This window comes from Penicillium angulare, assembly GCF_028827245.1.
Source record: "Penicillium angulare strain IBT 27051 chromosome Unknown utg000008l_segment0_segment0, whole genome shotgun sequence".
Taxonomy (NCBI): domain Eukaryota; kingdom Fungi; phylum Ascomycota; class Eurotiomycetes; order Eurotiales; family Aspergillaceae; genus Penicillium; species Penicillium angulare.
The window spans coordinates 2,317,668-2,345,389 of NW_026623167.1; the positions used below are offsets into that span (position 1 = coordinate 2,317,668).

The 27,722-nt window shown below is 47.6% G+C and overlaps 13 protein-coding genes across 13 annotated transcripts; 7 read left to right on the top strand and 6 right to left on the bottom strand.

The window, feature by feature from the left end:
• Nucleotides 1–824: 824 nt before the first annotated feature.
• Nucleotides 825–3,222, top strand: N7478_011528 (RMD1 family protein; the record flags this gene model as incomplete). Its single annotated transcript, XM_056927742.1, has 4 exons — nucleotides 825–849; nucleotides 1,055–2,650; nucleotides 2,714–2,899; nucleotides 2,963–3,222. 4 exons carry the CDS (start codon nucleotides 825–827, stop codon nucleotides 3,220–3,222), a joined length of 2,067 nt encoding a protein of 688 aa, XP_056774790.1.
• Nucleotides 3,223–3,632: 410 nt separating this feature from the next.
• N7478_011529 (WD domain protein) lies at nucleotides 3,633–5,424 on the bottom strand (the record flags this gene model as incomplete). Its single annotated transcript, XM_056927743.1, has 4 exons — nucleotides 3,633–3,679; nucleotides 3,754–3,938; nucleotides 4,000–4,807; nucleotides 4,887–5,424. 4 exons carry the CDS (start codon nucleotides 5,422–5,424, stop codon nucleotides 3,633–3,635), a joined length of 1,578 nt encoding a protein of 525 aa, XP_056774791.1.
• Nucleotides 5,425–5,703: 279 nt separating this feature from the next.
• N7478_011530 (uncharacterized protein) lies at nucleotides 5,704–7,149 on the top strand (the record flags this gene model as incomplete). Its single annotated transcript, XM_056927744.1, has 1 exon — nucleotides 5,704–7,149. The coding sequence occupies one exon, from the start codon at nucleotides 5,704–5,706 to the stop codon at nucleotides 7,147–7,149; it is 1,446 nt and encodes a 481-aa protein (XP_056774792.1).
• A 422-nt stretch (nucleotides 7,150–7,571) lies between these two features.
• N7478_011531 (SDR family oxidoreductase) lies at nucleotides 7,572–8,764 on the top strand (the record flags this gene model as incomplete). Its single annotated transcript, XM_056927745.1, has 5 exons — nucleotides 7,572–8,011; nucleotides 8,084–8,393; nucleotides 8,457–8,512; nucleotides 8,569–8,677; nucleotides 8,732–8,764. The coding sequence occupies 5 exons, from the start codon at nucleotides 7,572–7,574 to the stop codon at nucleotides 8,762–8,764; spliced, it is 948 nt and encodes a 315-aa protein (XP_056774793.1).
• Nucleotides 8,765–9,605: 841 nt separating this feature from the next.
• On the top strand, nucleotides 9,606–11,463 carry N7478_011532 (sugar porter family MFS transporter; the record flags this gene model as incomplete). The annotated part of the gene is made up of 2 exons (XM_056927746.1): nucleotides 9,606–9,915; nucleotides 9,989–11,463. 2 exons carry the CDS (start codon nucleotides 9,606–9,608, stop codon nucleotides 11,461–11,463), a joined length of 1,785 nt encoding a protein of 594 aa, XP_056774794.1.
• A 360-nt stretch (nucleotides 11,464–11,823) lies between these two features.
• akr1 (putative aldehyde reductase (AKR1)) lies at nucleotides 11,824–13,400 on the bottom strand (the record flags this gene model as incomplete). Its single annotated transcript, XM_056927747.1, has 9 exons — nucleotides 11,824–11,897; nucleotides 11,957–12,120; nucleotides 12,178–12,422; nucleotides 12,503–12,567; nucleotides 12,638–12,860; nucleotides 12,945–13,029; nucleotides 13,111–13,124; nucleotides 13,208–13,295; nucleotides 13,354–13,400. 9 exons carry the CDS (start codon nucleotides 13,398–13,400, stop codon nucleotides 11,824–11,826), a joined length of 1,005 nt encoding a protein of 334 aa, XP_056774795.1.
• Nucleotides 13,401–14,642: 1,242 nt separating this feature from the next.
• On the bottom strand, nucleotides 14,643–15,257 carry N7478_011534 (uncharacterized protein; the record flags this gene model as incomplete). The annotated part of the gene is made up of 1 exon (XM_056927748.1): nucleotides 14,643–15,257. The coding sequence occupies one exon, from the start codon at nucleotides 15,255–15,257 to the stop codon at nucleotides 14,643–14,645; it is 615 nt and encodes a 204-aa protein (XP_056774796.1).
• Nucleotides 15,258–16,124: 867 nt separating this feature from the next.
• N7478_011535 (RNA-binding signal recognition particle subunit SEC65) lies at nucleotides 16,125–17,029 on the top strand (the record flags this gene model as incomplete). Its single annotated transcript, XM_056927749.1, has 2 exons — nucleotides 16,125–16,569; nucleotides 16,665–17,029. 2 exons carry the CDS (start codon nucleotides 16,125–16,127, stop codon nucleotides 17,027–17,029), a joined length of 810 nt encoding a protein of 269 aa, XP_056774797.1.
• Nucleotides 17,030–17,530: 501 nt separating this feature from the next.
• N7478_011536 (WD40 repeat domain-containing protein) lies at nucleotides 17,531–18,928 on the top strand (the record flags this gene model as incomplete). The annotated part of the gene is made up of 3 exons (XM_056927750.1): nucleotides 17,531–17,568; nucleotides 17,628–17,793; nucleotides 17,852–18,928. 3 exons carry the CDS (start codon nucleotides 17,531–17,533, stop codon nucleotides 18,926–18,928), a joined length of 1,281 nt encoding a protein of 426 aa, XP_056774798.1.
• Nucleotides 18,929–19,109: 181 nt separating this feature from the next.
• Nucleotides 19,110–20,485, bottom strand: N7478_011537 (acyl-CoA dehydrogenase family protein; the record flags this gene model as incomplete). The annotated part of the gene is made up of 2 exons (XM_056927751.1): nucleotides 19,110–20,396; nucleotides 20,459–20,485. 2 exons carry the CDS (start codon nucleotides 20,483–20,485, stop codon nucleotides 19,110–19,112), a joined length of 1,314 nt encoding a protein of 437 aa, XP_056774799.1.
• A 677-nt stretch (nucleotides 20,486–21,162) lies between these two features.
• On the top strand, nucleotides 21,163–22,601 carry N7478_011538 (CaiB/BaiF CoA transferase family protein; the record flags this gene model as incomplete). Its single annotated transcript, XM_056927752.1, has 5 exons — nucleotides 21,163–21,315; nucleotides 21,370–21,441; nucleotides 21,500–21,675; nucleotides 21,736–21,833; nucleotides 21,895–22,601. The coding sequence occupies 5 exons, from the start codon at nucleotides 21,163–21,165 to the stop codon at nucleotides 22,599–22,601; spliced, it is 1,206 nt and encodes a 401-aa protein (XP_056774800.1).
• A 333-nt stretch (nucleotides 22,602–22,934) lies between these two features.
• N7478_011539 (transcription factor domain-containing protein) lies at nucleotides 22,935–25,187 on the bottom strand (the record flags this gene model as incomplete). Its single annotated transcript, XM_056927753.1, has 1 exon — nucleotides 22,935–25,187. The coding sequence occupies one exon, from the start codon at nucleotides 25,185–25,187 to the stop codon at nucleotides 22,935–22,937; it is 2,253 nt and encodes a 750-aa protein (XP_056774801.1).
• Nucleotides 25,188–25,638: 451 nt separating this feature from the next.
• N7478_011540 (SDR family oxidoreductase) lies at nucleotides 25,639–27,177 on the bottom strand (the record flags this gene model as incomplete). The annotated part of the gene is made up of 3 exons (XM_056927754.1): nucleotides 25,639–25,963; nucleotides 26,023–26,598; nucleotides 26,864–27,177. 3 exons carry the CDS (start codon nucleotides 27,175–27,177, stop codon nucleotides 25,639–25,641), a joined length of 1,215 nt encoding a protein of 404 aa, XP_056774802.1.
• Nucleotides 27,178–27,722: the final 545 nt, after the last annotated feature.

Genomic DNA, 27,722 nt, shown 5'->3' on the forward strand with positions numbered 1-27,722 from the left:
TGCGTGGATCCAAGGCCAGACCCCGCGATCGAGAAAAATTAGAGCTTTCTGTTGGATTTATTGGTTTAACCCTTAAAGTGTACTAGTCCAACAATTTAGCGTTTTGAGCTGGTAGCTATACACGTAGAACACAATACACTAACCGATTCGATTAGTTGGCTATCTTAGTACAGCCTGGGCTACCTGGCACTCCAATCAAGTGGATCACCACATATCATCCGGCTTCTTTCCTATTCTATATCGCTTCAATTTGTTGCAGGTGGAAGTTTTTAGACCAGCTCTAATGAAGTTGGCCTTGATATTGATTATGAGGAGCTCAAAAAAGATAACTCGAATGAGCGCAGCTTGGTGAAACTTGAACTTGAAGTATATAAATATAAAGCCACGCGCATTGGAGCTGGAGATTCTATAACCTGAAGTACCTGGAAAGAAAATAAGTAGAAAAATCCGACTTTTAGGTAGTGTTACGAACCATGCCTGGGTACATAGAGCATAGATAGTAAACGCTGCAAATTGAACATGATGATTCAATACTCATTACAGCAACCAATTAATTGGCCCTACTGCTTAGTATTTAAACAAAGATTGACGCTAACTTCTGCTATCTATATGAAGCATCTATTAGGTTAGGAAGGAAAGACCGGTGGATTCCTAAAACAGAAGGCGCATTACGTCAGACCGTCCAACTCCCGCTAGTCCATATACGGTCTAGCGTAACGGGTCTCAAGCTGGGAAAGATCGAATCTCCATCTTCTCATTCATCATTCAGGCCCCTCCTGTCCGTTATCTTCACTTGCAAGGTTCGAGTGAAAGAACCCTTGACTATGACTCCCCCAGCTCGTGGCCGAGGTACGAGCCAGCGGAGTCCGACTGTTCTGGTATGTTACACCATTCTTTTCCGAGCTTTGGCTTGCAGAAGCAATTATTCTCCGACATGCAGGAAGAAACGGTAGCTAATCAAGCCGTCCGCGCATTCAGGTTACAGATTCCCGTGACCAGCAACCCGCATCAACACCTCGAAGAAGGCGATCTCCCGCCACTCGATTTATTACAGTTGACAATGTGCTCCAATATGCCTCCGATGTCCCTTCAATGCAACAACGGCAGCCGCCGCCAACCTCGAGAGCACGCCGAATTGCATCTGGTGGGCTGATGGGCAATGCCAGTGGATCCGCGGGATCCCATGCTAGTACTGCTGGTACCATAGGTCGTTTGGCAGCGCAACCGCGTCTCCCGCCACGAACGACTAAGGTCAGCGAGAAGCTGGTCCTTTTACCCGATGCCGGCGGTGTCGGCGAGGAAGACAGCCCGGAGGACGAAGACGACGACGTGCAGGATGACTCGGAGCTTGTGGATGAAGAGCTTGTTGACCGGCTTGCAAGGGAGAGGAAACTGGATCCGGAGACCGTGAGACGACAATTGCTGTCGCAGAAGCGACTTGGCGGGGATTTCGGCGTTGACAATGATATGGCGCCTTTGATGGCCGAGGAGGAAATTTTGAGAAAACGACGAATTGCACCCGAGAGAGCAAAGAGTTATGCAGAGCGTCTTCCTAAAGCTCGTCGTGCAGAGAAACTTGCCCGCGTCACAGCCTACTGCACTGCTCAGGCTTACAAAATGGGCTCTGTCGCGTCTTTCGTAAAAGAGTGGCACGGCGCTCGGACGAAATTGTACGACGACTGTCTATACACGGCCTATCATCTTCCTCTTCTCCCAGGTCATGAAGGCTATCGTTTGCGAAGTAGCCCCGTCGTGAAATTTCCTGGTGGAAGGTCCCTGCTCGACGAGGAAATTGAACGGAATGAACTTCGCGATCACCACGATGATTACATTGGCGAGATTGAGGATCATTCAGTTGGGGGTCACAATCGTCTCGACGATGGGCATCACCCAGAGGGATCTCCTCGCGACTCTGATGATCACAGTTCCCGAGAGGATCACTCGGACCGATTCATGCCACACATCTCCGAAGAGGAGAACCATAATCGTGAACCGGACACCTCCACTGATTCAAATAGAGAATTGGATTCACTCCAGGATGGTTCTCAGCTAGCATCCGATGACACTCAAAATGCCGATCTTCCTCCTCGTCGTCGGCGTCATAGCACTGATGACAGTCACACTTTGGTGCGTGACCTTGCCTCACCACCGGTCTCGCAACCCACGCCGAAGCCACCCGCGCCTGCACGAACCCTTTACAACGTTGCGGAAATGTTCGTATTCAGCTATGGTGTTGTAGTGTTCTGGAACTTCACCGAGCGACAAGAAAAAGATCTGCTGGCAGATTTAGCATTCGCAACCTCTTCTGCGACTGGGACACCCATCCCACTTGCTACCATGCCCCTTCATGAAGAGGATTTTGAAACCGAAGAGTTCCACTTCGAGTATTCGACTGAGATCTCACGCCCTCGCGTGTATAATGATATGATTACACTCCGCAGTGGCGATCATATGATTAAGCTAGCCATCAGTCATGGTATTTCTCAGAGCACAAAGCTCTGCTTTTTTGAGGAGGTAATGGCCCGTCAAATGGCGGATGCAAAGGATGTCCCTCGCCGTCTCGCCATGACCGGCAAACTGGGCATGAAGCGTGAAGAGGTATTCCGAATTCTGGGTCGTCTCTTCAAAAGCCGAGTGGAGGTCAATCTATGTATGTGACCCTCAGGAGTGGAATCTTACCTACGATCTTATTGACTAATTTTCAACTTCACAGCATCGAATATGCTCGACGTACCCAACTTTTTCTGGGAGAGTGAACCGACTCTTTGTCCCCTCTATATCGCTGTGCGGGAGTACCTGGAAATTAAACCACGTATCCAAGTGCTTAACGAACGCTGCAAAGTTTTCCTTGATCTTGCAGAGATTCTTTCCGACTCAATAGCCGACAACCGAACTTCTCGTATGTATTGATATGGAATACCCAACCGTCCATAGACAATTTACTAACGATTATGCGTTCTAGATCAAACATGGATTATCATTGTGCTAATTGTTATATCCATTCTCGTGACCCTATGCGAGGTATTCCTTCGCTTTGGTCTGCTTCATGCACGCGAAAACGCAGCTTCCAGTCCTACTGCTATCCTCGCCCGTGCCCTGGGGCGATCTGTTCCCTCTCCGCCCTCGGGATGGATGTCTACCCCTAGTGTTCCACCAGGCTGTATCTGTCCGTCGCTCCTTCCTGGAGGAGCTGCTGCAGGCATGGGTGGCAGTACCTTTTGAGTCTTAGCTGACCAAGCCCATCAATCTTCATTTTTACATATCCTCGTCTAGCAAGGCCTTGTGGACATTGGAAGGCACTGAGCTGCACAAAATTAATCATTCTTTGTACATATGTACACGTTAATGGATCTCACTCAACAATTCTCCTGTTGATATTTCACTTTAGATCACCCCAAGTAGCTTTTTGTTTCCCTAGTAGAACTCATAACTGTCCCACTTAAGAAACTATTTATATTAGAATACTACCTCTAGGTCATCAACCGTTTTTCGTTGCAAGTGTTATGCCAATCCGGACAAGCCAGAAAGATTAACCGTCCATTGCGTCAAATGTACATTGGAGTTACAAGATAGCTAAAATAAGCTCAGCAGGCCTCCGACACCACCACGAACTCCACAATTAGAACTGGAAATTAGACAATAATGATCCACTGGGACATGTCATAAGGTTTCTCGAACCCTGGTGTCAACAGTGTCAAGACATGTTGGAATTCTACATCTACATCCAAAGACATAGCTTTCCGCTGGCTGTACCGCCGGCGACCCAGTTCTTACTCCGATGAAAGACAGCAACTGCTGGAACAGCGGTTATCCCATCACCGCCGAGCTGGGCTAGCTGGTCACCGCCAGCGCTGTACACATCCACAAAACGGTTCATGTTCCCAATGCAGAATTTTTGAATATGCGATTGAGGGTTCAATTGCCATTGAGGCCGCAGGCTAGATGAAAAGGATAAAATTAGCAAAATTTGTCCAAACGATGTAGAGGTTGATAGCATACATTGTGACCCAACGGCCAGTCTGGCAATTATGTCTCACCACAGTATCGGGACGAAAGTCTGCGTCCTCAAGTGTGTGTCCCTTAGTCCAAGATGAGAGGCCCTTCGCCCCGAGGTCATAGATCTTAAGCGTGTCGTCATAGGATGATGTCGCGATTTGACCTGCGGCATTGAAAGCTGCATGAGAGACCGAAAGACGGCTCTCATGCTCGGCAACAGGGACAGGCTCCTTTCGAGAAAGCTTTCGGATATCCCAAACTCGAAGAAATCGATCTAGACTCGCTGTGGAGAAATAATGTGGTGATGATGGACATATTGTGAATCCACCGATTTTCTTTTGCGAAAGCTCCCATGACGAAGCCGTATCCTTAGAAGTTCGGATATCGTAACTCCCAAATCCACCGTTTAGAGTAGTCCAGTAAAGAACATTGGGGTCAGTGGGAGCCATGTCAATGGCCGAGATCGCCTCATCAATGTTAGTTGATTGCGGCCCATATGTCTCCACTGAAACCGTCTTTTCAAGATCCAATTCTCGGATCGAACTGTCGTAACTCGCTGTGTAAAGCGATGTGGGTTTGGACGGATTGACCATCATAGAACTGATAGTTCGAGTGTGGATTTTAAGAGTAGTTAACTCGGGATCTGGATCATCTTGTTCTTCATCCTCATCTTCAACTTTTGTTTCAACCTTTTCCTGCGACGCATCGAGAATTCCAAGGTGACCCATCTTGTCGCCAGCGAAGATCAAAGGTTTTGCCTCGGAAGGATGGAATGTCATAGTATAGACGCGCTCGGGTGTGATTTTGATTCCTAGAAAAGATTGTAAATAGCAGGTCAGCTGAAGTCATCTTTGGTGAGGAATACAATGTAGGAACCAGGAGCTGTTTACTTTGCGGATCCCATTTGTCCCATAATTCGAGGCCATTCATCTCCTCTCGAAGAGCCTTCAGCTCTTTATCAGCCGTCTTCTCAATGTCATCATCCCCGAACGTACGAAAGTATGGCTCGGCGACACCTTTGACTATCACATCGGTCCCAATCAGGCTATCCCCACTCAATTTTTGACCTGCAATAAACATGTCATTTTGAGTGAAGGAGTCCGTGCGGCGAATTCTCTTTGCGCGTTCAGCCTCTTTGGCAGCCTCGTAATGATCCTCCGCCTTGCGTTTCGCAACCTCACTCTCAGCTGAGAGCCCTTGGAGACGAGACGACTGCCGCCGGGGGGCGGGAGATTCTTCTTCCTTCACGCGTTTGGGTGGTGCCTTCTTCTTGCTTTTGCTTGACGATGCGGTCTTTGGTGTTGCGGAACTTGCAAAATTCCCCGACTGACCAAGCTGCAACTCTCTTAGCAAGGCATTCTGCTCGGCGATATTGGCTTGTCTTTGTCTCTCAATCTCCGACAAGCCATTTGTCGCACTAGTCGTCATTTTGTAACAGTACGAGAAAAGTCAATGTGCGATAGATTACATGTGCGAACCCCAATGGGCATAGATGAGATGAAAATAAGATAAGTGAGAGAGCAATGAGTCGATGCGGGAAGCACGCGTTGATTGAAACGCGAGGTCAGGTGACTCCATTAAGGGAAAAAAAGAAAGTCGAACTCGAAGTGAACAACAGCAATCAGCAATCACTGGATATCTTCAAGTGTTTTTTGAAGATTGGGATGAACAGACAGAGAGAAAGCTGTGAATCAGAAACACAGTTCAATGGCTAGTCTCTCAAAAGTATACTTCCTGTCGGCATCGACTTCAGCCACTGCATTCCTGTACCAAACTCGCACTCTTATGCCGTTGTGTCGATCATTGTCACCATGTCACCAACGACGTTACAAATACTCCACTGGAGGAGATGGAACACAGAACAGCAATAGCGATGATATATCTACAGCAAACCCGAATAATACCACCGAGAATACCTCCGAACAAGCCCCGGCCAACCCCCCGAAACGCACAAGCTATCTACGCCAGCGAGGCAGCTCAGCACCTAAAATAGAGCCGACCAAGTTGAAATCCTCCAAATCGCAAGCTTTCTCCAAAATCCAGAGCAATACAATCACTCGAAATGAGCGGGAGGCGTTTGGGGTATTGTTGGCGCGCTTGAAGGCTGGACAAGAAGACAATCTCAAATCGGAACAAGAGCGCCAGCAAGTGACCCAACAAGATTCAAGACCAGGACCAGAGCTTTCAGCTCCCTCACCTGAGGGTGGGAATCTCACAGATTTGATGACCGTGTTTGAGTCAATCTTGACGAATGAACGAGCTGGCTCTAAAGAACCAAAGGCTAAAGAAAGCCGAAAGGGTCAGAAATCTACACATCGGAATCGATCACAGGATGGGCATGTCGATGAATTAGAAGGCATCAGTCTCAGTGAACTGGGGTTGCCGGGTTCCGATATAAGTAATGGGGTAGACCCCAAAGTTTCTGTGTCAGAGGCAATCGATATGATTGTTGAACGGGAGTCGAGAGAAATCGAGTCCGAGCTGTTTCGAGTTATTGGAGAAGGGAAAGGTGATTCGGGTCTCTGGGAGGCCTGTAGGCAACGGATCTTTTCTATGATTGACCATGTTGGCGCTGGAGCTCCTGCGCCTACCAACAATCTGGATTCTCATTCACATGGACTAGTCGAACAACCACAAACTCCGGCTCCCGTTTCTGGCCCTCTGAACATCCCGGCCGCTGTGCCCACGGGCCTCGTGGTTGCAAAGCTTTATCCGCAACTACTCCTTCTTGCATTTCGAATGCTCAGCACGCATTTCCCCGAGTCCCAAATTATCGGCCAATTTCGAACTGCAGTCAAAGAGCACAGCCGCACCTCAGCCTTTTTGGGGACATCGCAAACTCTCTACGAGGAATTGATGGCATTCTACTGGCACAGCTGCAATGACCTCCCAGTAGTGGTGGCATTTCTACGTGATATGGATAACGCCGGTCTGTATCCAAGTCGCCGAATCCGCCGGCTCCTTGGAGAAATTGTTAAACAACGAGAGGAAGCCATGAAAGCACGCCAACAAGGGAATCCGGACTTCTTTTGGGATGCGCCACCAATACACCGGGCGTTTGAAGAGCTTGCCGGACCGGGTGGCTGGAATGACAAATTCAGTTCTGGTAAAAAACAACACCGCAAAAGCTCAATTTCGGGTTTAAGGGAGTGATCTTGACACCTCTTATATTTCCCTCCCATTCCACTACCTATGTATCATTAATTTCCGTATAGATACGCACGACTTTCCAGTCTGCCTCTGGACAAACTCTGTACATAACTTTATATTGCATATTAATCAACAGACCCCCATTTTTATTATTCTATATTGCATTCCAGGCCCCGGCTATTGACTACTATGAGTCACATATTACTACCCACTGACCTCCCAAGATTGTCTTTCCTTATCGCTTCGCTGTCGGCGTAAATCAAGCTTTGGTATAGATATACCCTCGGCATCCTGCATTTAGGCCGAACTTTTAGCCGATTACATAACCCGACATGACGCCAGAGCCAACGTCCCCGCACGCCATCTGTATTGCTTCTTTTGTTTTCTGCGCGATTCGTTGTTGAAAGTAAATCAGTTTTGTCTCTATGAACCATTTCAAGACTTCGACAAACTCAATTCGTCACTTCTTTCGATCCCCAAGCTCGATTTTCAACCCTACCTCGTCCCTCAAAGCCACACCTCTACGCCGAGCAGTTCACCCTCTATCCATCCGACGCAGTATGGCATCAGCAATGGCAAAGCGCCTCGAGGGCAAGACAATTGTCGTAACAGGAGCCTCTTCTGGTATCGGCAAGAGCACCGCCAAGGAATTTGCCCGCACCTCGCCAAAGAACTTGAAGCTGATTCTCACCGCGCGCCGCATTGATACTCTCAAGCAGGTTGCTGCTGAGATCAAGGAGGAGGTTGGCGATGGCGTTCAAGTGCTTCCTGTGAAGCTGGATGTTAGCAACCCGGAGGAAATCAAGAACTTTGTTCCATCCCTGCCTGAGGAATTCAAGGAGATTGATGTACTTGTCAACAATGCGTGAGTCATTAGATCCTGGGATGAGTGCGGGGTATCGCGGCACAGCAACTGAAATTCATGATCGAAATATAGCGGTTTGGTTAAGGGAGTCGCCCAAGCACCCGAGATTGCCTCCGAGGATATCAATGTCATGTTCAACACGAATGTTACCGGTCTTATCAACATGACCCAGGCTATCTTACCAATCTTCAAAAAGCGCTCTGAGGGCGGCCGGGGTGATATTATCAACATTGGCAGTATTGCTGGTCGGGAGCCCTACGCCGGTGGTAGTATCTACTGTGCCACTAAGGCTGCCGTACGATCCTTCACCAATTCTCTTCGCAAGGAGCTTCTTGCCACCAGAATCCGCATCATCGAAATTGACCCTGGTCAGGTTGAGACCGTATGTCTTTCCCATTTTCTGCATACGCGAATATCCCGAGCAAATAAACTAACTTGAATGCAGGAATTCTCCGTAGTCCGCTTCTACGGTGATAAATCCAAGGCTGATGCTGTTTACAAGTAAGTGAAATTGTACCAATTCGTCAAGCCATGTTTGGTGTCTAATTAGATTACAGGGGTGTCGAGCCATTAACTGGTGATGATATTGCCGAGGTTGTAGTTTTTGCAGCTGGCCGACGAGAGAACGTAGTCATTGCGGACACCCTGATTTTCCCTAGTCATCAGGTAAGTTGCATTATTGATATTCCTTGCGCATTAGGTCTAGACTAACCAATTCAGGGTGGCGCTGGTGCCATGCACCGTAAGTCATAAGTTCTCGTCGCCCCCGTTGGGCACCCGAGATATTAATACAAGCATGTAAATATGACACGGACTGGCCAATGGGTGCAAGTCATGAGGTTATGATACCAACAAATAGAAATAAATTCTTCAAGATCGAAGAAAATTGAACCCTTGAATGTTGATTTTCTTTATCTTCAGGAGTTGAGGATGCCTAGGAATCAATGCTTATAATTAGATATATGTCTGGGGTCTTCGTCTTTTCTGACACTCCAATCCCAGATCTGATATCTGATATTGATCCCTCAAATGCTGTCTGCTGTCGCTCGGCCATCGGCTGCGATGGAGCCGCTAATACCGATCGGCGGTGGATACATGGCCTGATCCCGGGTTGGTGTATTCGGCTGTATTATTACGTGCGGGGAACGCCGTACGTGGGATATTTGGCCTTGTAATGTGGTTCCATCCCTGTATTGCATACATACCACAATGCCACGTTAACCCGCTCGCGGAAGCGACCCAGACACTTGTTATAGTTTGTGCATGAAAGTTATTATTACGTACACTGTCAGATACTAACTCCAACTTTCACCAAAGCATATGAACAGATTAAGATGACTCCACTCCGGATATTTCTCTGATATAGCCTTGACATCGGCTCTCGGCAGTCCATGACGTTCTCATCCGCGCAATTCAAGCTACATGAGCAATTCACCGCCTCCAGATAGACCCGCATGAGCGAATGCGGAGATCGAACTGGACAGATGCAGCATCAGACCCAGACTTTACACTTCGGCAGTAGACATTCATTCGCTCTTTTGGGAAGTCTTCTTGACTAGGTCTTCGAGCCTAGTCGCCTTTCCCCTCCGTAACCATGACCGACCATGTAACTTCTAGCCCTATATCATCATCCCCTACCCAGCCCACTTCCTCTTCTCCTGAGTCCTTCTTTTCAGCTTGGCAGGCCAGACTGACTAGCTGGTGGAATTTCAATTCTTCTTGTTCCGCGGTCTACTCGGAAATCCCCCAGAATCTCAACCATCAATCCCCTGCATTGGATTCCGAGCTAGAGGAGCCGGCAATGGAAGCTCTACGCCTGACAAAAGCTCGATGGCGCACATACTGGCTGGCCACTGTGCTCTGTTGCGGTGGTGCATTGTTTGGATATGACTCTGGTGTCATTGGTATGTTATTGGAATCAATATCAGTGCGGCCTTTCTCTTACTGTTCTGTTCTAACGCGTATGTATTCTTCCAGGCGGCGTTCTTACCTTTGAGTCCTTTCAAGAATCATTTCAATTCACTGCGGAGCAGAAGACTCGTATCAGTGCCGTTGCAGTTGGTATCCAGCAGGCTGGGGCATTGGCTGGTTGTTTCATTGTATGGCCTGTGACCAATCGGTGGGGCAGGCGGATCGCTATGATGCTCTGCTCTATCGTCTTCTGCATTGGCGTTGTACTTGAAGTTATCGACACGCATTCCCTTTCGGTATTCTATATTGGACGTGTGATATGTGGGTTGGGAGTTGGTGCATCTGCTACCGTTATCCCGATATACATGTCAGAAATGAGTCCTAAAGAGATCCGTGGCCAGCTGGGTAGTTGCTATCAACTGACCTACACGATTGGCATTCTAATATCATATTGGATTGATTATGGGGTGGAAAAAATGCCCGCTAGCGCCATGCAGTGGCAACTACCAATTGGCCTGCAGCTGGTCCCAGGTGCCTTGATGGGTCTGGGCATGTTTACTCTTGATGAAAGTGTACGCTGGCTCCTGGCCCATGGTAGGACGACAGATGCGTGGAACAGTCTTGTGTGGATCCGTGCTGGCGATCGACCGGCGGTACATGAAGAATTTGAAGAAATGTGCCGAGGTCTTGAAGAGGAGCGTCATGTCACGGCGGGCTTCCACCTACGCGAATTACTTGAAGGCCCCAACCTCCACCGTCTTCTGATCGGCGGAGGACTCTTCTTGGCGCAGCAGTCGACCGGATCGACTGCCTTGGCCTACTTCGGCCCGCAGTTCTTCTCTCTTCTCGTTGGCCCCGGGCAGCAGAATCTATTACTTACTGGAATTTTTGGTGCCATCAAAGTCGTCGCTTGTTTGATTTTTGTCATTTTCATGTCCGACCGGTTCGGACGTCGTCCGATGCTTGCTGGAGGAGCTGCTTTCATGGCTGTTTGTATGTTGGCCACAGCGGCTCTCGTCAAGAACTACCCCCCGACCGATGGGGCTGTCACGTCTGCAGGCATTGGTACCGTTGCTCTGATATACCTTGATATCATCGCCTATAACTTCAGCTGGGGCCCCCTTCCTTGGCCGTGCACAAGTGAAATATTCCCGACCCGAATCCGCGAGCCAGGTGTGGCGTTTGGGGTTGGCTCACAGTGGCTTTTCAATTTTGTCTGGAGCTTTTCGACCCCTTACATTATGGCTGGAATTGGATGGGCCACGTTTTTACTATTTGGCCTATTGGATATACTCATACTTGCATTCACTTATTTCTGTCTGAAGGAGACGGCAGGAAAGACGCTGGAGGAAATCAATGAGATGTTCGATGGCATTGACCCGGATGCGGAGCAAGGTTGGAAAGATGATACGATGGGCGATGGGGAAGCGGCGCCACAGCAAAACGTCCATCATCTTTACCCTGATGGAAGTGAATCAGTGAATAGCATGGACAAGAATGCCATCGGTCATATGGAAGCGTCAACTGCAGGCCGGGCTTGACTCAATTGACATCTTACATCTTATTGTGTCAACAATGGTTACCGTTAGCAAGATCACTCCATGGAGGTAACCATTGAGACATAAGACGGATAAGCAAAGCTCCTTTGTGTATATAGTTTACAACCCAATTTTACTTCATATTGTATGATTTTACTTTGTGCGCTAATCACAGGCAATTAGTGAAACCAGAGGCAATCTAGTACATATACGTATAAAAATAGAGAAGAATCAATCAATGGGAACGACGCTGGGTATTCAATTAACATTCTTTTAACATCCCCAATTCTATTTGATCCCTTTTGCTTCAAGCAAGACGCTGTTTTTCATGTCCTCATATTCATAAAACAGTTGGGAGTGCATTTAAACGATGACCTTGTGGCCAGCAGCGGCCTCCTCGGGCTCGCCGAAGATGTCGATGTTCCAGCGAGGCACGTCTGTTGAAAAAGGTTAGTAATACATTCATCTTCAAAATGGATCAAACGGCGTAACATACTGGCAGTGTAAGGGGTGTTGTAGCGTCTGCGGTCCTTGCCCAGAGCGCTGACCTTCTCGGCCTCCTCGGCAGTGAGCTCGATCTCGCGGAAGTTGTCCTGGATACGAGAGGGGGTAACGGACTTGGGGATGACACTGTTGCCGCCGATTTGGGACCAGGCAAGACTGTAAAGGGAATATTAGCCGCGAGCATTTAGATTATTCCCGGGATCTCAAACGTACATAACGTGGGCACCAGTGACCTTCTCGCCAGTGCGCTTGGAAACAGACTCGGCGACCTCCAGGACCTCGGGGCGAGTGATCAGAAGGGGAACGTTGAATCCGTTGTTACCGAAAGCAGAGTAGGCAGTGATGTGGATGCCCTTCTCCTGGCAGTACTTGACAAGGTCGTTGCTCTGCAAGACGGGGTGGCGCTCAATCTGGTTAGCAGCGGGGGTAACACCGGTGGCCTTGATGAGGGCCTCAATCTGTTGGGCAAAAGGTGTTAATAGAGGGTTCGTATCCTAAACAAATATTCCATAAAATGGGGGTGGGGGGTTCAACTAACGTGAGGAATGCTGTGGTTGGAGACACCGACGGCGCGGGTCTTGCTCTTGGGGAGCTTGGTCATAGCTAGATAGTCATCGTGTGAGTTTCCAGGAGTGATAAACCTTATGCTGTTGGTATATGGCATTGAACTTACCCTTCCAGGTGTCGACGATGGAGACCTTGTCTTCAATCTCCACATCACCGCCCTCGACATTGCTGCCAGCAACCAGGGGGAAGTAGGAGTCACCCTTCTTGAAGGCAACGGGCCAGTGGACAAGGTAAAGGTCAAGGTACTCCAGCTCCAGCTCAGCGAGACAAGCATCCAGAGAAGCCTCGACGACCTCGGGGTTGTGCTGGCTGTTCCACAGCTTGGAGGTCTAGTAAAAGTAACAAAAAGGTTAGTCACTGTCACCTGACGAGTCACAACTGACATGCGAAGGGCAGTCCAGATTGTCTCTTACAATGAAAAGGTCCTCGCGCTTCAGACCGGGGACATCCTTGTATGCGCGCTTGATACCCTCAGCACATTCGCGCTGGTTCTCGTAGCTAAAGAAGAGAATTGATCAGTATATTCCGTCTTCCTGGGATCGGAATTCTTCGCGATGAACGTAATTGTGTATGACATACATGGTAGCGAAATCCTTTGGAGAATAATGTTAGTATGCTGCGTTTCAACTATATTGTATCACCTCTTTAAGGAATGAATGGGGAATACTCAACATACCAGATGACGGTAACCAGCCAAAAGGGCCTGGTAGACAGCTTCGCCGACCTGACCAGGGGCGGACTGCCAAGTGCCGAAACCCAGAGTGCTGTAAAAGTGTGTCAGTAACCTTCTCTTTCTAATGCTCATCCAAGTAGTATACTTACGGGATCTTAGCACCGGTGTTGAGAGTGAAGGTCTTGCCGAGAGACATGGTGTATAGTTATGTAGTGGAATTGGTTCTTTTTTTTTAGATGTGTTGTAAAAGCAGGGAATTGAGAAAAGAAGAAAAGCAACAAAGTCGCAAAGCTGGGGAGATCGCGTCTAATAAATTGGCGACGTGTCTCCGGCGGGGGTCTGAACCTTGGAAGAATGGATACATCCCACGTACAATGTAGCAACCCGTCCCCACGCTTTTGCCCCTCCATCGGAGTGGTCCCCACCGAGTCGTGTTCTGGACAATTCCTCCCCCAGAGAGCAAGAATTGGTTTCTCCTAGGATTCTACAGAAGACAATCGCGACATACTGCAGAAATAGATGTATTCTACTCTTAATATAGCGGTTTAGCTTGAGATATCAGTAGATAGCTTCTGTTTTAAACCTATGAATAGTCTACCGTCAATGGACTTCATGGCCAATTTCTCCCCCGAATCTCCTAAACCCCCACTTCTACCCCGTTTCGCACGTCAATCTAGTAATTGTTACCCCTCTTGTACTATGGGCTCATTATATGATTCGTGATGTCATGTTTATTACCCGTTTTTAACCGGCTACTTTCCTTAATCCCCGATATTTCTATACTCCATGTAGCCTTTTTTTACCGATGTGTGGCTCGGTGTCCAGTTACCAAAACTGTGCAGGTGTCGGGCACTGCATTTGGTTTAGCATTGGATTCTATTTGCTTCCAAGGCACGTTTTTTTACCTCTTTTGTCCTTTTATAGTTGACGATCTCCAGAAGGGGGTTTCTAAGCTGCGTATTCTCCATCTATTACCGTACAGAGTACTACGGACATCGGATGAATGTCCGGTTTCCTCGGCTCGATCGCGCCGGCAAAATTCCTCCGACACGGAGAGTAATTTTTCCTTCCTCCCAACGACACGGCATCGTCGGCTCCAAGACTGGCCTTGTCGTGTCGATACTACCGCAAGATGGCCAATTGCTTCATGAGGAAGGGCTCTAATTTCCCATTGGAGAACTTGTCTCCTGCCAAGTCCCCACTTGGACAGCATGAAATGGTCTAAGATGGATAAATGGAACGTGTGGGGGAGAAGGAGATGGAAAATGACGTTGGCTCAAATAGGCAAGAATAACCCTTCAGACAGTTTTAAGATAGATAGTGAATGAAAATATTATAGTACATATTTATATACAGAGACTCGATGGATGCTTGCGTATTCCTCCATAGTTCAAGTTAGTCAAATGCGACCGTGGATGGATACTTTGTCTGCTCTTGTTCAACACCCTCCTCCTCCAGCCCCACCGATGGCTGTTCCAGTAGTAAAAACATCATCCCGACCCGCACGAGCTGTTCTAGTGCTTTGACGTCGTTGCTTTTCTCGAAAGACTAGACCCGTAAGGAGTGCCATGTGTCCAAACGTTTTGCCATGGTCACCATAAATGTCCAACTGACCTGTGACTAAAGAATGCGGGTCAGAAGAGAAGACTGCGAGTACAGCCTGACTCTCTTCGTCCACTAATTTGGAGTTTCCATAAGCACTGGCGCCAATTCCCATGGATCGTGTCTTTTTCCAGGAGAGTTTGTGATTGATTCCGTCGATGGACATCTCGAAGGAGTAGCTTGGGGAGATCAAGCCTTTCTTCACCATCGGTATCCATTCCTTATCGTCATCCAACTTCACGTCGCAATTGGAAGTGAACTGTCGAAACTTGGAGACCCCAAGGATGCGCCCCTCGATATTCGGACCGTCGTGAATGGTCATATCATATGGGCTTTTAGAAAACGGATTGTTCTCGATGAATAAATGGTGTTTCCCACTGTCATTCGAGGCTATTACATGGTAATGGTTGCCCCAGGATTCGTCGGTCACCTGGAACTGGCTTGGAGACATCATGATAAGCCCACTTTGTATAGCTAGGATTATGTACTAGATGCTCTGTTGGGCTGATGAATAGTATCTGAGTATGTTGATAATAAGGTCCCCGGATTACTTGGTAGATGAACATGGTCTTATGTGTTTCCAGTCCTCCACATCTTGAACTTCCATGGTTGCTGATCTTCTCCACCGAATCCGGGAATGTTGACGTTTTGAATTTACATCGCGCGAACTTTCGAGGGCTAACTTGGAAATACCAGACGGCTATCCAATTGATAATCTCCGAGGTTATATCCAGATTTAACACACAACTTAATCAGTTCCCAAGGTCATCACATGGCATCATCTGGCGAGAAGAAAGCTGGTTGACTATCGCCACCGAGGAATTTGGCCCCCAACCGACTCTTTGGGTCAAATAGTTCTATTTTTCTGGTTTTAAACAGCATGAAGCTAGTGTGAAAATCATTTAATGCCTGAATAAGTGAAGTATATCATGATATCGCTCTCCAGGTTGAGTTGATTCCAGAAAAGCCGGTACTAATAACTGCGGTAGATGGTGATATTGTATACATATATGTAGCACCATGTAATGGGTATTTTCATTCATCCGCACAACTTTAAATTTAATTGATATGTATTTAGTTACAATAATGAAACCAATTGATTTATTAAATCATATAACAGTTTACGTTCGTAGCTCAAATAGTGTTTCTCTGTTGTTATATGTAGTATGTAGTCATCCCTCAACTGGTCAATCTTCTCCGCCCACAAGCAACAGAGGACACTTCAAACTGCCGCACTTTCTTCCATGCTTTTTCGCATCCCCCACAAAACCCCCTCCAACTTGAACAACCAACGTTAGATCGAGTGTTCCAATTCGCCATGTCGCAATACGCTCGTGTTGAAGAGTTATCGGACTCTGATCCTGATGAGATCGCCCCCTCAGACTCTCTCCCCGGAGACACCATCATTGCGCCCGCCTCAATTCCGACAAGGGAAACCCCGAACCAAATCCCAACCCCATCCCCAACCCCGCCAATGACCCAGGTGCCGGAACCTCAGCGTGAGATTCCTAGGCACTTCCAATGTCTTTACCCGGTCTACTTTGATAAAACTCGTTCCCGCGCCGAAGGCCGCAAGGTTGGTGGAGAGCTCGCTGTCGAGAATCCACTAGCTCGAGATATCGTCGATGCGGTTCAAATGCTGGGATTGAAGGCCGGTCTGGAGCCCGAAAAGCTGCATCCCAAAGATTGGGCCAACCCCGGTCGAGTGCGTGTACTGCTCAAAGACGAAAATGGCCGCCTGGTCAACCCCAAGATCAAGAATAGTATGTGATTGTAACACCTCCGGCAAATAATGGTCGGGCGAGGGTTTCCCCTCCATCAATTGCGCGTCGAGTGGTACTAACTTGTTTCATTGCAGAGCATCATCTCTTCATCCTTGTTGCGCAATATCTTAAATCCCACCCAACTACCGACCAATCTCCGTACCGACTTCGCATTCGTGGCTTGCCGATGCCCGAGAAGCTTCCCGAAGCACCCCAGGCGCCGCGTGGCTGGAAGATCGGAACCATCTTGCCCCTCCATTCACCTGCCTATAGCGGTGGTGGTGTTAGCGATAACCCTTTCAAAGAAGCAATGGCGGAGATGCAGAATATGCAAGGCATGCCTGGTATGCCTTCGATCCCTGGAATGCCCGGTATGCCCGGTATGCCAGGCATGCAAGGAGACGCTTCTGGAGCTGGCCCGGAAAAGAAAAAGAAGGACAAGAAAAAGGGCAAGGCTTAAGGCATCGGGCTCTTCCAATCCTTTCTTTTCTCTTGCACTTGCATTGCACGGCGATAGGCGTTTCTTTCTCATTTCATCCACCTGTTTCTGATACACTAAAGGATCACACCTTTGTGATACGTGGTACCTATGACGGACGCTATATCTGGGGGACACGAATTTCCCATACAGCAAAGAATATCACATATAGTCACCCGCTGGCTTCAGCTCGGACCTGTACAATTCCCAAGAAAAAAAACAACAATAAAAATCAACATGACCCAGCATATAATGGTAGCAATTTGCGACACCGCGTGTCACAGTCTTACAAATAAATCCGCCATGTCGAATTAAATTATCTCGATGCAATGATTCCTTTTGATATGGGTTTGAGAACATATCTTTTGTGTGCGACTTCGGCTGCAGGTCCTGTGCGACGGTAATGTGCGTAGTTGAGTTTGTATATCTTTTTCAATCATCTCAATCCCATCCAAAACATCATTATCCCACGCAGTGTCAAACATGACTTGCATTCTGACTTCCAAGCAGGCAGGAGAGCTGTAGGTTGGCCCTTCGGTTATCATTCACTTCAATGCTTCCTGCTGATATATGTACGCAGTCACAAGTCTATGATTGCGTACCTGTCCTCTGTGAATGCAATTCAAAGTGTTGCTGTTCTGGAGAAAGAGCTTCCAGTTGACATCACTTTTAATGATGTCGCTCGTAAGAAGTATGAAGGGCTTTTGGCGCGGAAGTGGACGAACGTGATGCGGTTACAAAGGAGGGTGAGACATACCTATCAGCCTTGATTAAAGAAAGGATACACTAACATGAAAACCATAGATTTTAGACCTGGAATCTAGAGTCTCTAACCTTGAATCAAAACTCGAGAATGTAGCACCTGTTGGTGTTGGGGGGACCCCGAAAAGCTGCCTGCCTGATATGCATGCTACACATACATTGCAATCCCACCGAGCAGCGATAAGTTGTATTGCATTCCATCCAGTTCATCCATCAATAGCCTCAGCATCCGATGACTTTTCCATCAAAATCTGGAATCGTGAAGTTGGCACGCTGGAATACACCTTGAATGGTCACTTGAGACCAGTTCTAGGCCTTGATTTCGGTAGACCACAGAGACGCACTCTACTCGCATCTTGCTCAAACGATCTCACCATAAAGATATGGGACCCGAATAATTGTTACTCAAATGTTCGCACGCTATACGGCCATGATGATTCTGTCTCAGCAGTCCGCTTTTTGACGACGACCGGCACATTACTAGTCTCTGCAAGCCGCGACGCCTCAATTCGCATTTGGGATGCCCTTACCGGCTATTGCGTCAGGTCGATTCATACAGAGGGGAACTGGATTCGTGATATCTCCCCTTCATTTGATGGAGCATGTCTAGTAGTCGGTGGGAATGATCGCACCGCTACAGTATGGGAAACATCTTCCGGCCAACCCAAAGCGACTTTGTCCGGCCATGAAAGCTATATCGAGTGCTGTACCTTTGCTCCAGCTTCGAGCCATCTTTATCTAGGTGGTCTTATTCCTACCGCAGTATTGGGTGTCTCATTAAGAGGCTCGTCTTTCATCGCCACTGGAAGTAGGGATAAATCGATTAAGATTTGGAATGATACTGGAATCCTCATTAAGACATTGGTTGGCCATGAGGGTTGGGTCCGAGGACTTGCATTTCATCCCAGTGGAAGATATCTGGCTAGTGTTGGAGATGACCGAACGATTCGCATCTGGGATCTGTTGCAAGACGGCCAATTGGTAAACACATTTGATGGATTTTCCGATCATTTTATAACTTGTGTTCGGTGGGGGCCCAAGCAGATCAACCAAGATCTAGATATCTCCTATGTTCTCGGGACTGGTGGTGCCGATTCCTCTGTTCGAATTTGGCTGTGAGATCTTGGTATACCATGCGCGAGGAATGCCGCATTAGACGTTTCGCTAGATTGATCCGGGCTTTAGAAATTGGCTATAGATTGCAATTTCGCTCAAGAACCAATTCTACTTTGAATCACACGGACATTTCTGCCAAAGTTGCTCTCGCGAATGATACACCTTGAACTTTCCACATGGATAATTAAAAGGATTTAGGTAGCCCCAATATCCTCTCTCCTATATAATTACAGATCATTTCCCGACTGACTGGAGCGATACGAGGAATGAACACCTCCCGAAGATACCGTTCAACATGATATTCCTTCGCATAACCCATACCTCCATGTGTCATGACTGCCCGCTCGCAAGCTTGGAACGCCGCTTCGGCAGCGAGGTACTTGGCTGCGTTGGCATATTCACCTGCGGCGTAACCCTGATCGTACATACGAGCCGCATGGTATATCATGAGTCGGGCGGCCTCGAGATTCATCCAGCTATCAGCCAGTGGATGCTGAATTCCCTGATTCTTGCCGATCGGACGACCAAATACGTGTCTTTCTCCGGCATAAATTGCTGCTTTACGTAGAGCCGCGTACCCAAGCCCAACAGCCTCCGCAGCGATGAGGATTCGCTCAGCGTTCATACCATGCATGATAATTTTGAAGCCTTCGTTTTCGTTCCCGACAAGATCGCTAGCGGGGACGCGCCAATTTTCGAAGAAGAGAGTATTTGTATCAACCGCCGCGCGACCCATCTTGGGAATCTCGGTGATTTCTACCACAGAGGGATCGATATCCGTATAAAAGAGGGAAAGCCCTTGCGATGGCTTGGTGACCTGGTCAAGTGGGGTTGTTCGCACCAGAATCAGGATCTTCTGTGCATTCTGTGCGGTCGAGATCCATATCTTCTGCCCAGAAAGAAGATACGAGTCACCATCTTTGCGTGCTTGAGACTGTAGCCGCAGAGTATCAAGTCCCGTGTTCGGCTCTGTGACTCCGAAACAAGCTCTCTCTTTCCCTGCAATCAAGGGCTCAAGCCAGCGCTTCTTTTGTTCATCTGTGCCGAACTTGACCACGGGCTCTAAACCAAATATGTTCATGTGCACCGATGAAGCTGCCGTCATGCCTCCTCCGGATTCGGAGATTGTCTGCATCATTACTGCGGCTTCACTAATGCCTAGATCTGACCCGCCATACTCTGACGGCATACAAATACCCAGCCAGCCATGCTCGGCGAGGGCACGGTGAAGGTCGACAGGGAACTCTTTCCTTTCCTCCTTTTTGAGCCAGTATTCATCGGGGTAGTTCGCACATATTTTGCTAATTGCCTCGCGGACAGTTTGTTGCGATTCTGTCAGATCAGCATCATGATTCTGGAGGTATTCTGTCGCACGCGCGTGAGCGCTGCGGACACTGGTATAGCCTAGAATTGATGCTGATGCATTCCGAGTGACCACCCTTGGACGAAACTTGTGAGCTCGTAAGCACAACTGTTCACCATTATTAGTATATGAGAGAAGAATTCTTAGTGTTTGGGCAATTGCTCTCTTACCGAAGTACTCAATCGAAATGTTGCCATCGCACCATTGAATGAAGGTTCAATCTATGTAGTACATCTCTAATCATGAAGTTAATATAGCGTGCATAATACAATCGGCTGTATGGCGATTATGTGCGCTACATCAATGGGTATTGAATAAGTCCGCACTACCGAGGCAGGTTGTTATAGGCATCGGGCGCTAGTCCGACAATACCAAACCTTATACTATCTTCGGGTCCGAAAGGCCGAAGCCGCGAGTTGACAATGTAGAGCACTGGTACTAGTGTATGATACGGAAAAAGCTCAATTGCAGGTCTCCGAACCAACTTAAGTCACATAACCGATCGTCAAGGTAATAATCGGCGTGTGCTTGAAATGTTCTGGCCTGAATGTCCGGCATACGAAAAATGATCTCGGACGGACTGTACCGAGGCACAACTAATATACCCACATAGTCATGAACCCGAGCTTGAGTAAACGGGGAAATCCGTGAGACTAGTTTAATATTTTTTTTGACGGGAAGATCGCCAGAATCTCGAAGAATACGGAAACCGGAGATTTGAGCACTGATCAAACAAGCCAGATATCGATAGGGAGCCATATACACGCCAACCGTGAATCAATCTCGCACCATTGGATTGCTTATACAGAGCGAAATAATTATTTCTGCAGTGATTTCCTCTTGAATTTTCGCAATTTCATTGGACTATATCTCAATGTATCGTCTCCTTCGAACGAACTCTAAGCTTGGGTCGCATTCCAATGTCCAAGGGATTCAATGTAGACGTGCAAGCCACACAGAGTCATGCCGGAATACAGGTGGCGCTTTGAAGGGTGTTCGGATATTGGATTTGACGAGAGTACTAGCAGTGAGTGCTATAGCATGACTCATCAGACTTCTCCTCTTCTGACATTTGAAACAGGGTCCCTTCTGTACACAGATTCTAGCGGACTACGGTGCAGACGTGATCAAGGTTGAGAATCCAAATGGTGGAGTGTGTTAAAACTCCAAACTTCCATTGATTTTACACGGACTGAATAGTGAACTTTTAGGATGATACACGCCTATGGCGTGAATCTGGCGAAGAGAAGTTCTGGAAATCAGATTGTACAAATACGTCACTCTATTTCAATACGATAAATCGGAACAAAAGATCAATCTCCCTGAATCTAAAGCAAGAAAAGGGGAAGGATATTGCACTAGAGCTTGCCAAGAAGGCCGATGTTGTGTAAGTAACACAGATCACCATTAGAAGGAACCCTTGCTAAATAGAGGATAACGATCCCAGCGTGGAAAATTTCATTCCCGGGAAGCTGGACAAACTAGGACTGGGGTTTGAGACCCTAAAGGAGGTGAACCCATCAATCATTTTAGCAAGTATATCTGGTCAGTCTTATCTAGGAGAGCACTAAGAGTGTAAAATTTCATTCTAACCGATAATCGGCAGGGTATGGTGGGAGTGGCCCATACGCACAGCGTGCAGGTTACGACGTCATCGGAGCCGCGGAAGGCGGCTTGCTTCATATCACTGGCGAAGCGGATGGGCCTCCTACCAAGCCAGGTGTTGGCTTGATGGACATGTGCACAGGTCTGTACCTTCATGGCGCAATCCTGTCTGCCCTGTTTGCACGGGAAAAAACCGGGCTCGGGCAGCACATTGATACATCCTTGTTTGAAACGACAGTTTCAATAATGTGCAATGTAGGCATGTCTTGGATGAACCTTGGCAAGGAAGCTCAGCGCTGGGGGACGGGACATCCTTCAATCGTTCCTTACGAGGCTTTCAGGACCAAAGACTCTTATCTAGTAATTGGCGCCGTGAATGACAAACAGTTCAAGAACTTGTGCGCACGAATCGGAAAGTCTGAGTTAGGGAATGACTCTCGCTTTATTGATAATAAAAACAGAGTTCAGAACCGTCATGGCTTGAAGCAGATACTTGATGAGGCGTTCGCGACAAAGACAACAGAGGACTGGGAGAAGGTCTTTGAAGGCAGCGGCATGCCCTATGGGCCTATCAATTCTTTGGAAAAGGTCTTTTCACATCCACAGGCCATCGCTAGGAAAATGATCGAAACAATCAAGAACCCTGCATCTGTCTCTGGGGATATCCAAGTAATCGGTGAGTGCATATCTGGCTCGGAAGTCGCCTAGAATTATTGTACTAAATGCAGAACTATCGATCAGGGATGCCGGTTAAGTTCAGTCATACAAAGCCAACTATTAGAGAAGGTCCTCCATCCCTTGGCCAACACACCGAGGACGTTTTATTGGATTTGGGATTTAGTGCCGAAAAGGTTTCGGAATTACGGCATGAGGGGGTAGTTTAAGTCATGCAATATGCAAACTTTGAAGCAGATCCGCACAGACAATATTATGATATGCCAGATCACTGGTGGGAATTCGATGTTGCTCCAGTCAGATGAGAAAAATATGTATACACTATGGAATCCGTAAATTTAAGTTGACAATGAACAAGAAATGGTCTCACCTCCCGAACCACTCCTGAGAAAACCCTTGCATTACTTCGTTGGAATCCATGACATCGTTTGCGTGAACAGAATCCTGAAGACCTTGAAATAGCTGCTGGAAATCAATTATCGGGTCGAACTCAGAGTAAATATTGCTGGTATGCTGTCCTATGTTGGGAAGGGCGATTGGCTCATGTAGTGGGGGTCCGGAATGCTGTACCTGAGTTGACCTCGTCTCCATTCTTGATGTTGTCCCTTCCGCTTGAGGTCGTTTGGTTACTGGCATAGATTCAGAAAATCGCCGACACGCGCCATTGTCGGATTGGATATCTTGTACACCCGCTGTAATGGGCTGCAAGCTTGCCGTGGCCAGTTCCTTTAAGGCGCTCATGCTTAGTTGATTAAAAATATCGCATGAGCCTCGCGCATCATCCCACTTTTCGCAGATAGCGGTAAGAATGTTTGAACAGTCTCGAACATCGGAGACAACATCTAGATACGATGGAAGAAATGCCAGAATACCACGCTTCCATCGCTGGGCACAGCATCCTATGCTATACACATTGGCTAAACCCGCCATGAAGATTGTGTACAGACAAACCCATGAGTAATTCAAATGACGGGACCGAAGAAGATCAAAATATTTAGCTAGCACTTGACGAGATGATTCCCAAATTAATCGGAGAACATCGTCTGCTTCCTCGTCGGATTCATGACCTTCCATAGCTGGAAATGTGGTCGAGGGTCGAAACAGCATTAGACATGCACTATTGTATAGAGCCTGATACCAACTTGAATGAAGGAAGTTGGAGGAAACAACTACAGATGGGGTCTTGGAATTGCCTGGAAGTTGGAGACGTAGAATATCGCTGCGCCAGACCTGTAGTTCATGGAATATATCTCCTCGAATTGCCTGTCGTTCGTGTAAAGGTAGATCTTGAACTGCACGACTGGTGTACATCGAACGATGGATCTTTGACTGTATGCGACGCAGCTTTATATGATGGAGAAAAGGTGTGATGATAGAGGAACTCTGATCTGTAGCATTTTGGGACCTCTCAAGGTCATCGTCATCTAGAGTCGAAGGTAAGGGTACATGAATATCATCATCATGTAGGGTGAAGGGTCTCCCGAGAGAGATGTTCACAATTCTGCCCTGAATATTAATATCCATATGCTTCCTAGGACGGTTGGGGTGATCGTACCTTTCCAAATTGTAATAGCACCAGAAGCACCGTCTCAGCATCTCCACTTGTATAGACGACGGTAAAGGCCCAGTGATATGCATATCGCATTTTGGAGAAAAGACAGAGGGACTGTTATGTAGGCCCAGCTCAACACAGAGCTGTGTAGCCTTACCAAGAAGCTCCCACATCTCACTAGAAGTATCACGGAGACTGGCATGAATGCCATATTTACAATAGAGTAGAAATGCCTGCAACAACCTGATGTCCCGGAATCCGGACAGTCCATCCAGCCGAGCTAATGCACGAACAAAATGTGACTCTGCGTCGCTGACGTATTGTGCCGTTCTCTTTGATGGGATTGATCCAAGCGCGAGCACAATGTCGAAGGCAAATGCACAGGCAGCATCGCGCCGATAAAGTGTTGTATCGTTGTATATTTGCTCGACCATCTGCATGAATGAAGGCCGATGCAATAGCGGGAATGTCAAATGCCAGTGTTCGAAGTAGGATTTGATTAAAGGCATTGCGACAGATTCATCCACAAGGGTGACAGATTGGAGTGAAGACGGTACAGCTATTCGAGTTGGATTGGTGCGATAAGCCGTCACTCGACCAAATAGACCACCAGCGTTAGGAAAATCTACAGCTCGCTCAACGACATCGATAAACTCAACACCATTGCTTGAGCCCAAATACCGCGATTCTTCACACGGCGTTCGATGTAGAGAGCCAGATGACCGAGTCGGGGAAGTATTTTGGAGCGCGTCATTCGTGTCGGTCGCATTTAACTGAGTGTTCGATAGATTTGACTGGAGAGAAGAATCTGGTATTTCTAACTCCCTGCAATCTATGGCGGAGGGAGATGGCGATGTAATACTCCGTTGCTCTCGAAGCCGCTTATTATCCTGCTCCAGCTCATCCAGGCGCGCCTCTAAGGATTCCAAATATTCCTGTGGAAGCTGTCTAATACGCCGTTTATTCGAATATTGACATGTTGATCGACTCTTTAGGCACGAGCTGCACTGGGGAACGCGTCGGTCGCATCTGGTCTTGCGCGAGTAGCATCGTTCACACGCGTGCATTCTCGCGGCAATATTACCCCAACCGGGTTCTTTGGATGGAAGAGCGGCGTATTGCCTCACCGCAGAGACTTTGAAACCTCCGATCTTTGAAGACGCAGGAACGTGCGAGAAATTATGATGTTGGTTAGACAGATTCTAATCAAGAGTAAAATCCTGGGGTCCGATCTCAAACCTTGGTACCAGTTTTACCCCGGATCGAGATGGTGCGGGGTTATCAGATCTCTTAAGGCCGAGACTCAATTTCATGTACGGCAGATAGCGATCATCGGGAAAATTCAACCAGAGTGCCTGTGCACGCTTTAACGAACCTAAAATTCCATGACATCGAGATATACAGCATCTCAAACTACTACTTACTAGTATTTACAGGACAATATTCACGATTTGGCTTGAATTGAATCATTTCGGTCTAGTGATATATTGTATTCTCCTCCTAGAGAGACAAATCGGATCATTCGACGTATTCCTTGACCATTGGCGGAACAACTAACTTGAGTCGGGCAAGATTATGCATCGCCTGAAAGCAAGACCTATAAGAATCCGCAGTGCCAAAAAATCCCAATTTACGTGCCTTGCGCATGCTCAGAGAAAGGGGCCAGTCACCCAATACTGCAGAGTCCACCATTCCGAAAATCTGAGCTCTGTTTTTCTCGGTAAAAGGCTCTAGCACAAGCCCATGCTTTTCGGCGAGCTCTCCAAACACCTTCTGAACCTCCAAGCGCCCAGACCACTCCAAGAAGCTGAAAGTGGACCGGGTTGTGCCGGTAGGACCATATCTGCGTTTATAGTGTTAGTATAAGAGCTAAAAAACTCCGTGAGGGGAAATTTGACATACCCTCTCGGTGTGTTCTTGTGTCGGCATCGGACCTGTTTATACTTGCTCTCGTCATCAGCGGGTGGTTGCCAAGTGGTACCATACCAGGTGGCCAAATACGCCCAGAAGCGTCCCCAGGTAAAATTCTGTCCATCTTGGATGTTGAATGCCTGATTGGCAGCGGTGTCAGTCAGTACGACCCATTCCTGAAAGTGGGCATTGAGCAATGCGGTACTCTGACAGTACTCGCGATCCCAAGCCGCATAATCACCGGGGAAGTTCAAAGGTCTTCCAAGATGACTTTCGACTGCTCCAAATATAGCGAGGCCAATCATGAAATTCAAAGCGCTGTCACGGACGGCACCAATGATATAGGATGGACGAACGACATTCCACGCCGCGCCAGTATCGTTACAGTAGCGCTCCAATGCGTCCTCTTGGGGATAATAGAAGTTATCTTCCAAGGTTATGCGAGGATCAGATTCAAATGAGGGGTTGGTCGCCGGTCCCATATGGAATCCATAGTGCTTAGCGCCGGTTTGCAGTAGAAAACGCTTTGGCTGGAGAGCTGCCTCTTTTAGGCCATGTAAAAAGTTCCTGATAAGGCTACCTGCATAAATTGTCAGCGACCTCATCTAAAAGGCGGTTTTTGTATCATACCATTCAGCTCAGCTAATGCAGTTGCATCAGACCACATCCCAAGAACATTGCCCTTCTGCTGGGTTTGCATGTAGGAGAAGAAGAACACATGATCGCTATAGATTTCAGTGATGTCAGATCCAGTTATAGTCCCGTTTTTTTTCCTTTTGCTTTTGGGTTTGTTTTGCTCTGTTTTACTGATTATCACCGAACTGTAACGTACATTTTGTCAATCTCAGCTTTCAAGCGTTCTGCAATCTCCACAGGACTTGAGAGGAAGTCTACTGAGATGTGTTTGACACGTGATGCTCCATCGCCCAAGTCCTCGAAGAAGTTTGGAGGGGGTGGTCGTCTTGACAAACAGTAGATGCGACTCCAGCGGTCGGGTGATGCGGCGAGAATTCGAACCATGTGGTATCCGGAAATCCCATTTGCGCCCGTCACCAATGCCGTTAGTCCTGTAAACTCCGGATCATCAGGGTAGGTAGGTAGTCCAAGGAGAGAACCTCGACTTTCTACTACTTGAGACGTTGTCATCGTGATGCGGATATATGTGATACACGAATATAATAATTTGTCACGCTGGATATACCCGCTTGTACTATATAGGAACACGACACCACCCAGTCGCTCGAATATTACAGAAATGGGTATCCCCAAAGAATGACATTCACTTCTATTCCTTCATTCTTCCACGGACTTCGGGGCCGAGTTTCTGGAAACTCGGCGGGGTAGGCAGCGATGGATCTGGTGGGGTAACATACTAGATACGAGGCATGGAAATGATCGGGAATAGGGCCCGGGATTGTCAGGAAGGACGTCGACAGTATTGTTAGGCCACAAAAAGAGTGTTATTCTAATATCTTTAGGAAAACAAAAGAGATATCTCAGTCTCACTTGCATGACGCACTCTAATCTTGTACATGCCGCAGACTTTAACGTGATGGACTATCATTATTTGGGTCTCATTAGCAATAGGGGAGCCACTCATATAGGAAAGATGCCGAAACATTTCTCGCGTATACACAAATTTGAAGAAATATGATTGCAATTGTGCCATTGATTCTGTGGATAGATAAAGC